An 11,694-nucleotide genomic window follows, 5' to 3' on the forward strand; every position below is an offset into this window, starting at 1 on the left:
GGTCTCAGGGGTTTGACTCAGAGAACATTTAACATTTTTGGTGTGTGTGTTTATGTGTGTGTGTGTGTGTGTGTGTGTGTGTGTGTGTGTGTGTGTGTGTGTGTCTGATATTAAGTCTGATATGAAAGACAAATTAAGTCAATGTAATGCTTATGGTGCTGGGTGGCAGCAGTGATTATTCATTTTGCGGTTAACTTGACTGTGTGTTAGGCTAGTATATCAAAGTTGCAAATGAGGACTAATCATGACAACCTGGAAGAAAATTATCCATCGTTTCAAAGGTTCACCTCACATATTAATGAACACAGACAGTGGTGACCATAGGAGTCTAGATGTGATTTAAATGGTTTATACGTTTATGCAGTACAATGCAAGTAAGCCTTTATTATAATATAGTATTATATATACACACAATATTATATTGTATATAATAAAAGCCTACATGCATCGTACTGCATAAACGTATACAACATTTAATACTAAAAAAAAACAAGGTCACCATAAAGTACAGTTTTGCTAATTGATAAAGAACTTTGTGGGCTTTCATATTATTCCTGACCATAGACTGTAAAAAAAAAGACATTTAGAGTTTATCTTAAAATTAAAAACATTTTTAATGTTAGTTTAACATGTATTGCATTGCAGCTTGGATGTTTTTCCATGTTATTCGATGTAATGCATGGCAGCGTATAGTTTTGAGAAGATGTGAAACCCGCCACAACTCTGTTTGTTCAAGTAGGTGGAAGCGGAGTTTGGTCTTTCGCGGCCACCGTACTTGTTGTGCTTGGAACAGGAAACAGAACACACACACACTCTGGTGTAGTTAGTAGACTTGATGCTAACCACTACCAAACACAATGGCTGAATATTCTAAAGTGAAGTCGACCAAATTAGTTTTAAAGGGTCTCAATAAAGGGTACGTACAGCTTTTACTTGGTACTGCTAATCTATTAAACTGCATTATTATTATTATTCGTGGCCAACTAATAACTTGAATTTCAAGAAGCTATGCTGAAGCTAGCGGATGCTGTGTTCAATAAGTCTCAAAGCATACACTTGGTGAGAAATGCTGCATCAGATCTTACCGTCTTATCTTACGGGCTCCTGTAAATAGCTTAGTTTCGGCAGCAGATGCTAACATGAGAATAACTTTTTATTGATAAAAAAGCTATAAAAACCTCAGTGTTTGTTTGACAGGACATAAATTACTCTCTTGGACGATATAAGAATATAACCTGGCTCCATCACTATGCTGAGTTGTAAATTATATTTTTTAGTATCTATTTAGTATCTTAATTTTTCTTTTTTTTTAATTTAAATTGTACTGCGTTCACTTTTTGTCTGCAATCTTTGCTCTTTGCTGCTGTAACAATGTAAATTTCCCCATTGTGGGATAAATAAAGGATTATCTTATCTTATCTTATCTTATACAAAATAAATATGGTCTTGAATACACAAAAAAAAACCGATTTAAGAGTAAGTAAACACTCAACAACAAAGAGAGCACGACTGGCTGCTGCAGTAATGTACAGGTACATAGAAGGTGATATTTACAGGCTGTATGGATGGTAGGGAAATGTTGCTCTGCTGCAAGATGTTAGTAACTTTTCAAAGTTTGCATACTCCAATACTTTCAGCTCATATGTTAGAACCATAATTAATAAAGAGAAATGTCTTACTGATAACTCAAAAATGTCCAAAAATGTTTAGGTTTCAGATTTCCATATTTATTTTGCCAGCCTTGGGCATGCTTCCAAGCCTAACTGTGTCATCAACATTTAAGCACTAAATACGCTACACAGCTCCTGGTACAGGATCTTGTGATATCACACATCGACTATTGCAACTCTCTACTGGCAGGTCTTCAGGTCTACATGCACTATCAAACCTCTGCAAATGATACAAAATGCAGCAGCACGACTGCTCTTTCATGAATACCTACTAACTTAATGATGATGGTCTCGATATCATTGATGATGATGATGGTTGTCACGATGGTTTTTGTTTGATAACGATGACTTATAAGATGGTTTCTATACTGATTAGAGCTCTCAAGAACTGCCGTCAATGTTGTGCTTTGCCTCTGTGCAATGCCTGTCAGCACCTGTGTGTCCAATCAGACTCAAAGCTGATCGTTTGCTCTTACTGACATTGTTCCCTTTTTTCTAGGTCCTTGCCCGTGTTGTACTTACTCTCTGATGTACGTCGCTTTGGATAAAAGCGTCTGCTAAGTGAATTGTAGGATTGTAAATATGAAGACCATGTTATGACATTAACACATGTTTTTTTTTTTATTCCACAGGAAAAAGAGGAAAAATAAAGATAAGAAGAAAAAATCTGCAGACGATGAAGAAAAACCTGACATTGTCGGTAGGGCTGCGTTTCAATGTTCTATCTCAAAATTTGGAGAAGCTGACCAAATCATTTTTATATCTTACTTGTCTTCCCATTAAGAAGTAGAATTTCTTGACATGTACTGCAAATTAGTTGAAGAAGTCATGTTGCTTTTGGCATACTCTTTGCATACATGTTGGGTATGCTTAGGGAGGTCATTGAAAATAGATAATAATAATATTGACCACAATTCAGATATAGTTGTGGAAAGGTAAATATATTAATTAATTAATTAATTAAGAGTGGAAGGTGTTTTTTATTTTTATTTTGGTCCTGTCGTTTTAGTTTTAGAGCTACCCTTCTTTTTTACATTTACATTACAAGTGTTTGATTTGAGTTTATTTTTTAACTGTAGTGGTTAAGTGGCAAGTGATTACAGTTAAACACGCTAACATACTTTTTTTTTACCATTACTGAATGAATGATGAATTCTTGGTCTAGGAAATACTGCAGAGTTTGGAAGCAGTTTGAGTAGCTTGCTAGAAGTAAAGTGTCTACTGCTCCAGAATTTGTCCCCTGATTTGGTAACTGAACCTTAATGTTGCCGTGGCTTTTAAGCACACAGAGTGGTAGCTGCTATTACACCTTTTGACATGGGTCTGTCTGCTCACCAGCTGGCTGGTGGTCCGTCAGCAGCTTTGGGGAAATCAGTGGAACAGTTGCCATAGAGATGCAGAACAACTCGTATATCCATGCCCTGGATAGTGGCCTCTTCACGGTCGGCGCACCTCATGGAGGTAAGACGACGCATCAGAGTAACTTCAGGATTTGACCAAATAATTTCAGAGTCGGGTCATTCTTATAGCTTCTGCAACTTTCACTCAATTTGGCCAGTTTTTTCTCGGCACAGAAAATCATCTCTTACCGTCTCTCACCTAACTCAGCGTGTAATTGCTTTTTAACAAGGAGGCTATTATTTCTCTACATGGAGAAGATGCGTATCACTCAAGTTTTTCCACCAATGATGGCTCTGTTTCTTGAGGTTTTTGTTTGTCATTTCTCTTCTTTTTCTAGCAATATGACGCTAAAGTGTCTACTGCTTCAGGTTATATCTCTCTTATCATGCTTGAAAACGTATCCAGATAACAATTACCTGTATTCCTCATGAAGAAGTTGTTCCACAACCCCTCAAGACAAAGATTTTGACTTTTTTGTTTGTTTTTCATTTGCATTACTTGAATGTTCATGTTTAATTTCCTATATTTCTAGTGAGTGGAATCTTTTTTAACAATAATAATAATAATAAACAATACAATAATTAAACATAATGCTAAGACAAGTTGAGTAATGATGATTGTTACTGTCATCCTACTGTTTTAAAGAAGAATGTTGTCCGATTAATGCTTCCAAACAAATGAAACAAAGTTACTTAATAATTAGGGTCATTTTAATGATATAAACAGAACTGCAGTGATTAGTTAATTAACAATAATTGAACCTAGAGATAATTACTAAAGCAATTATTTTGATAATGCATTCACACTTTTGTCATTTATAAAAACATATTCATCATCTCAGCTGTGATGACTTAATGCTTTTATGTTTTTCACAATAGCCAAGTGAGTATTTCTGAGTTGTTACTGATGCGTGTCTGGTTTTATTCATCCTCGAGACCTTTTTGGTTTGCAGAGATCTCTCTGCACTCATACGGGCGGCAGTAGCTCAGTGTGTAGGGACTTGGGTTGGGAACTGGCACTTCAAGTCCCGGTGCGGACCAAGTCTGGAAATTAGTCTGCCAGTTCACTTTCTGAGCACTGTCGAGGTGCCCTTCTAGGCAACGAACCCCCACCCCCCACCCCCCCACCCCACACACACCATCTCAGGAGCACTCACGCCTCACTCTGACATGTCTCCATAAATGCTTGTCCATAGGCTCCTGTGTGTGCATGTGTGTGTATTTCAGCCTATATGTGTGAAGCTTGTCTCAATAACAGAGTGTAAAAAAATGTAATTTCCCATCGTGGGATATATAAAGTATATCTTCTTCTTCTTATACATATGAGAGGAAGCTTCAATATTACTGACCATCAAGTAGATTATTTTCGATGTATTTCTTTAATGCTTCTACCATATTGACATAAATGCTCTTATACATTTTTTTAAAATCCTATATTGATTCTTGTTGAAGAGATTGTAAACTTAATGGGACACCCTGGTAAATTTAAAAAAATCCCAGACTAAACCATGATAACAGGCAATAGTACAACAAAGAGTGGGATACTATTATAATGCAACAATATAACAATGTAGGTGTAAGATGTAGGCTGGCCTGCATGTCATTATGTCTGCATTTTAAACAAAGATGCCTCTTTCCACTTATCCCAAAGTTGAACAATCTTCAAGAACTTAAGTTCCCATTTTTGGAGGTTACGTTTACTGTAGACTTCAGGCGTTGTGGAGATTGAGGGGATGTTTTTTCATGAAGTATTTGAAGTATTAAATCTAGACACCAGACTGAAAAGGCTGAGCAAAGGTTGAGTTGAGGGTAAGGACGGAGCGAACTCCAGAATTCTCCCTCACTTCTGCCTTCAGGCACATCTGAGGGAGTGGTGCATGTCGAAACGGGAGACACTAGCAACAGTTAATTCAGCCCACGTTTTGTGAGAACCAACGGAAAACTGCTCGCAGATTGAAACATCCCAATTCCCTTAGTGGGTCTTTATCCTCTGCATGCACATAAGCTCATTTCTGGGAGATGAAAGAGGTAGCAGTTTGGAAAAGAGATTACAGATTTACTCCTCTTTACTGGATTTTTCTGCACAGGCACCGTGCTGTGAGGGATGATACAGCGTTTTGGAAAACTGCAAAAACCTGTTCACATTCACCTGCAGGTCAGAGGAAAGATACTGATGTCACTGTCTGACATATTCCAAAGATAATAAGCCTTTAAAAAGCAGCTTCTGATACATTTTACAGTGTCTCACAGGCTCTGCTCTCCCTTGACCTGAACCCTGCATGACGCAACACAGACTTTGCAAAACTTTGATTAATTGTGAAGGTCAGTCAGCGACCAAGTCCCCAGCTGATCAGTTTTATAAAGTCAGGAGGCACTCAGGTGACCTCAGTGTGCAACAAAACATTTAAATTCAACACAACAGTCCCCTTCATATCTTATTCAAATTACTCTAAATATTCAAAATGTCTTGGTGTTGCTGCACTGGACCCAGATCAGCAAAGTGCCACGTAGCCAGAGGCTTTGCATCATTCATAACAAGAATGCATGAGTAAAACATGAAGCAGATCTCAGGGGTAAACCTGTGAGAGGAAATGATGCTAGTTTAAATAACTGCACATGATTGTTAAAGCTGTAATCAATAAAATACTACATGACTGTTTCAGTGTGGCCAAAGGTTTGTCTGTTATAATGCCAAAATCAGATCCCTTTCTGTGGTAATGCTTATTCAGTTGTTAATGGAACAGGCGAAACCTCTTTAGGAAGCAATTCTAACAACATTTAAATATTTGAAAGGTAAACGCTGTTTTATATATTTCAGCTGACGAAGGACCCGACCCCCCGGAGCAGTTCACTGTCATTAAGCTCTCTGACGCAAGGTGAGTAAACCAAGAAAAACTGCAATTTGAATTTCCATCAACAGATCATCCTTCTCACACAGATTTCATATCTGGCTTGTGCAGGGGCTTTTTAAAGTGTATTCACTGTGCGTGCAAGTGAACTGCCTTCTAAGAGTTTGATTTTAATATTTTCTGTCATTGCAGAATAGCCTTGAAGTCTGGATATGGCAAGTACCTGGGTATCAATTCTGAGGGTTTGGTAATGGGACGCTCTGATGCCATCGGTGCCAGGGAACAATGGGAAGTCATCTTCCAGGATGTGAGTGGATCCTTCAAAAGTTTCTCCTGATGTTGTTGAATGTGTAGCTTTAAGCCTGTTCACCCAGCAGGAAAAAAAAAGAGTAATCCTAGACAAAGGAAAACATAAGAGAGAAACATTTTAGATCTCTTCAATAGAAATACAACTGAAAGATTGTAATTATGTATTTCTATATTTATCAACTGAAAAGTAATTGGCAACTATGTTGAGAATAAAATTAACCAAAAAGGCAAATAGCAATTGTCTTTCCTCGTTTGTTAACCTGCCAATTATTTTCTTCGACAAGCTTTGTTTTAAAAATGTCAGTAGTGTTAAATCAGAGATATGCAGTTTACTGTTATAGAATAATTACCAGAAAATATTCACTTTAAAAAAAACTGGAATACCTTAACCAATAAATTGATAATCCATATAGTTGGCAACTTGTTCATTTATTGGTTGAGATTATGATGAACTGTTGAAGACTAATTTACGGAATTAACGGAGTCATTTTGGGATTTGGACAGAACAACTTTGAAATTATGAACTTGCATTCGGATAAATAGGACGGCCATTATCCCTTTTTTACGTCATTTTGTTAACAAAAGAACACATGATATAATCTGAAGCTTAATTACATTTACTTATTTATTTGATGTGCAGGTTCAAGCAGTGAAAGACAGTATGACGGTGCAGAATGGTGGAATAATGAATGATGTGATGAGAACCATAACTGTCAAATGTCATCTTTTTTTATTTCAATGAATGCCCAAATAAACAACAATTACTATTATGATATTACACTTTCTCATTTAGTTTTTGCAGTGGCGCTTGTATTCACCCACCATCAGCTGCCTTTCACGGCTCGTCTCTTCACTGATTTGAGTTCAGCCCAGGAGAGATAACTCTTCGCTTCAGTCCTGAACAACTAATTCATTATGCGAAAAGCATCTACCTTATCACTTTAGCACACTTCTCGCCTTAATGCTTTGTTGAACCTTTAAACAACCTGCCCGGCGCAACCTTGAGACTCTTTAACATCAAATATTGGGCAACCTTTCATGCCTGTCACAACAACCAATCCCACTGCAATTCTATCTAATCTACTGCCTCCTCTTCTGTGTCTCTTTCTGTTCCGCCTCAGGGCAAAATGGCTCTCCTGGCAGCAAATAGCTGTTTCATCTCCTACAGTGACAGTGGGGACATCGAGGCCAAGAGCAAGACAGCGGGGGATGGGGAGATGGTGAAGGTGATGTGTAAATTGTGTTCTTCCGCAAGGTTGCTTGTTAATCCTTTTATTTTTAACCGTGCGATCTCTGTGGGGACCGGAGATGTAAGGGGAAAATATGTGTGACATCACTTCAGGGGGTTCAACTTATTGCCATTTAATGCAAAACTCCCCTTCCTTTCTGCATTATTTCCCCCCCTGAATGATGAACAGATCCGGTCGAGTGCGGAACAGGAGGTCAAGCATAAAGACAATATTGCAGAAGAAGACAGGGGTAACGTGAAGTCCTGCGAGGTCAATTATGTGTAAGTAACCTCCACACGGTATTACTTTAGTGCTGACTTGGCAAACACATGGTGGCTTTTATCTGCATCTAAAATCCAAAGTAAATAATCGTCTGTTAGGTTCAGTAGATGTTTTTGAGCTGCAATACATACGCACTTAAGAAGCCTAACAACAAAAACTTTGATATACAGACAGTGGGAGGAATTGGCTGGTTTACCTGGATGATGAATACTGAGTGGCAGGAAAAATAAAATCCAATACAACGTAACTGAACTTAATACTTTATAGCATATTTGTTAGGGCTTATTCACACTAAGCAATCCGTACCGTGCCTAAGCACACCTCACCCCTGAAGTCCAGTTCCAGGGCAATTGTGCTCAAGCACAGTACGGTACAACTTTGCCTGGTGTGAGTGCGCCCTTAAACTCTGGCATCACAACAGCAAAGACACAGGTATGAGGGGTTGGGATAGGACCACATGTAAAGAAAAAGCATTACAAAATGTTGAGCTACACATGTGATTTCCTCCAATCTGCAGCTTTTTCCTTTGAATTACTGGATAGAGTTAAGTGTTTGGTCGTCTAAACAACAGCAACAGAGAGGGAAATCACTTGGTCACAACCAACTGGTAGACTGACTTTTAAGAGCTCACAAGCATAATAAAGGCTGACAACCATTGCAACACAGTCAAACGCACCACCAACCCCACTCCGCAGCATCACAAATTACCGCCGTGTTATCGGCCACTCTCTGACATAGTGTCAATAATAATTAAAAGTTGTACCGTCAAAGTTTTTTTTTTAACCTCAACTTTAGTTCAAGAGTCCACACAGTGAATAAACAGGCTGCTTTGTGGTCGACATGTAAACACAGCATACCCTTTAAACAGAGATCCCATGTTTGTACAGATATGAACAGTAATACAAGAGTTTAAAAAAAGATGTGATATGTACAGTAGTCTGAAATAAACCGAGTTTACAATGAAGAGTTGGACAAAAATTCTTACCACAGGGTGCATTTACTTTGTATTTCCTAAAAGCTTTAAGCTGTGGCCCTCAGGTGCTCTATAAAAACTTTATTGATGTCTTTCAAATGGATCTAGCTATAATAACTATGTTGTTTAAAAAAGTTTTCCCCCTACACAATTCACATGGAAAAAATCATTTGAGGTGAACCACATGATATAAAGAGAATTCATTTTCAGTTTTGCACACTCAGAAGCTTATGTTTCTCTTAAGACATTGGACATGACCATCGGGTGTTTTTAGTCTATAAACTGTTGTCACATTGTGCCTGTAATTATACTTTAGTTCTTTAACAGCTTGACATTGGGCACTTAAAGCAGTATACCTGTCAGCCTCGCCTGAATTGAGCGCTGAAGCACTTTATTTGGATTGAAGGGAGAAACAATGTGATTTTCTTCCCATTTCACTCTCATTGTGTCAGTCTGCTACGTTAAGAATTTGACAGCAAAATCACATCTCCGGATGTAAGATCGTGCCTTTAGGTTACAGCATCATCAGCCCCACGCTTTTAAAGATGAAATTGATGGACCGCCGGTAAGAGGGGTGGGGGGGGGGGGGCTCAGAGTGTTTTATATACGGCCCATCTGTGGCCTATTAAGATCTTGGCAATATGTCTGAAGTTGTTGTTTTCTTGGCATGCTTTGGCTTGTGTTCACACTCTATTATTTGTTTTAGATGAATGCTGGGGAAATGGACTCATCATGTTGACATGTTGATAATGGCTGCCCTTGAGCCTTGTGTCTTGATTTAGTGTTTAGTGTCTTAAACGCCTTTCAGGATGGAGGGCGTCCCGGCCATCATAAAACACAGGCAGAGCAAAGAGAAGCTAAATTTCAAACAAGTTGCTGTGGTTGTGTAAAAGATCGGTTGTGCTCGATATCCGATTGGAGTGTTTTGATTGCTTACATTAAAGTAACAGATCATTTTAAGTTAATCCCAGGCACATCTGTAAGGACAAACATCTGCAAAGGTTCACATTGGCTGGAAGGAGGATTATTAAGTCCTCTCCCAGGGCACTGGTACCTTGCTGAATTTCTGGTAGAGGTGTTAAGATACAAATTCAAGCTGAAATGTTCATTTTAAAAAAGCATATAACAACCTCATTAACTATATTCACTGTTATCCTCAATAACCTCCCAGCTGAAAGCTGAATATTTTCATAAAAAATGTACGTGTTGGTTTTTAGCAGCTACTCGGATTAGCCTTTCATCCTGTTGCTATTTAGCTACCACTGTCAACATTTAAATACTCTGCTTTAGTTCATTCCTAGGCTCATCATTTGCTTCTATAATTCTTTAAAACGCAGCGATATTGAACCTCAGTATCAGTCCTCAGGGTAGGAGGTTAATGTGTGTGTGAAGCAGGCAATGAGTCTTTTGCTTTTTCACATCCTTTCTATTAGTTGACTTTATGTTTCTGTGTGTGTGTGTGTGTGTGTGTGTGTGTGTGTGACAGAAAGAAGTTTCAGAGCTTCCAGGATCGTCGGCTCAGAGTGAACGAGGGAGACGCCTCATCGCTAAAGAAAGCCAGAACAGACGGGAAGTTCCACGAAGAACTGCTTGACAGGTGTGGAAATAAGCTCCTTAGATATTTATTCTCTAACACCTTATTTACATATTTGGTTTCATCAACCCTCCTTAGGTGCTTTTTTTTTTTTTTTACACATTTAATCCAATCTCAAAAATGAACTGAACAAATCTGCATATCCTCTGACTGTACAAAGTGTCAAAATAAAATGATCACTAATTGTCATACAGTTAAGTTGATTTATAAAACAGGTATTTGGGAGTATTATTGTATTTTCAATAATAATAACATGTCATTTTTTTTTTCTATTCAAGGAGGAGCAAGATGAAAGCGGACAGATACTGCAAGTGAAGACTCAACTTTGTAGAGTACTCTAATGTCTTTGTAATAGTCTTGATTTTTTAATAGATTTAGCCATTTGATCTTACTTTTATTGTAGTCTTTTGTTTTTTTATGAATTCAAATAAAATAACATGGTCAATGCAGGCTTGTTGTCTTTTTGATTCTTCTGATGATAGAATTCAGGTGACACAATGGCCATATGTTTGAACTGTAAAAATAATCAGCCAATCTTTATTTGTACAGTGTCAATTCATAACAAATGTTATCTCAAGACACTTTATAAGAGGAAGCAGATAAAAGGGCTTCGTCTTTGTCATATAATCTATAAGCTATAAGACGGATAGCTACAAACAGCAGCAACAATGAAAAAGATGGATGTATAGCTACAATGTCAATGTAATGGTAAAAGTATAGATTTGGCATTAACAGCTAAGTACTGTATGATAGTACTGATCAGTCTTAACATTACTATAAAGCAGTGAAACAGGGAGGACTGATTATGTTAATTATAGAGGTTGTAGCTGAGCAGCTCTTCGACTCAATTTTAATATTTATAATAATGATAATAGATGTAATGGTGTCTGTCATTTCTATATGCTGTAAAGCTGAAAACATATTAACCTTTGGGTTATAGATTGCCCTGTGTTTTGGCATGACTCAACAGGATTTGTATATGAATGTACACTGGTGAGTATAATGTAACAAACTGACTTGAAAAACTCAGAAAACCACTGCAACAACTGACCTTTAATTGTGTTTGGTCTTTTTAAATTGATTTTGGGATGTTTGTCAAGAAGTTATGTAACAAAAATGTCACACACAAAATCACAATCATTCATTTGCACAAATAACATTTTTGGGGAAAAGAAAAGGAATTTTACCCTTCAGCCCATCCCCTTGTTAACTTCATGGCCAAAAGTGTACAAATCAGGGTAAGGTGCCAGCTCGTCCAGTTCTTTCACTCCTGTCACTGAATTGAAAGATGTTTTTGTTTTTTACATCTTCATCGTCATGTTTAAGCAAGAACAGGGCCTTCCTTCAAGTGCTGCATTTTCACATGTATCAAGACAACCCATTACATT

At 37.7% G+C, this 11,694-nt stretch overlaps 1 protein-coding gene across 1 annotated transcript; it reads left to right on the plus strand.

Annotated features, from left to right (window-relative positions):
• Positions 1-791: 791 nt before the first annotated feature.
• Positions 792-10,756, plus strand: frg1 (FSHD region gene 1). Its single transcript, XM_061056535.1, has 9 exons — positions 792-916; positions 2,303-2,370; positions 3,009-3,131; positions 5,889-5,946; positions 6,112-6,226; positions 7,350-7,454; positions 7,647-7,738; positions 10,199-10,309; positions 10,585-10,756. The coding sequence occupies exons 1-9, from the start codon at positions 858-860 to the stop codon at positions 10,619-10,621; spliced, it is 768 nt and encodes a 255-aa protein (XP_060912518.1). The 5' UTR covers positions 792-857; the 3' UTR covers positions 10,622-10,756.
• Positions 10,757-11,694: the final 938 nt, after the last annotated feature.

This window comes from Labrus mixtus, chromosome 2 (genome assembly GCF_963584025.1).
Source record: "Labrus mixtus chromosome 2, fLabMix1.1, whole genome shotgun sequence".
In the NCBI taxonomy this organism is placed as follows: domain Eukaryota; kingdom Metazoa; phylum Chordata; class Actinopteri; order Labriformes; family Labridae; genus Labrus; species Labrus mixtus.

Excerpts from the sequence above, each read along its gene's own strand:
- frg1 (XM_061056535.1), top strand. The coding sequence starts at position 858 with ATGGCTGAATATTCTAAAGTGAAGTCGACCAAATTAGTTTTAAAGGGT. Across the intron at positions 7,455-7,646 it reads GGGATGGGGAGATGGTGAAG|ATCCGGTCGAGTGCGGAACA; the intron begins GTGATGTGTAAA and ends AATGATGAACAG. Across the intron at positions 7,739-10,198 it reads TCCTGCGAGGTCAATTATGT|AAAGAAGTTTCAGAGCTTCC; the intron begins GTAAGTAACCTC and ends TGTGTGTGACAG.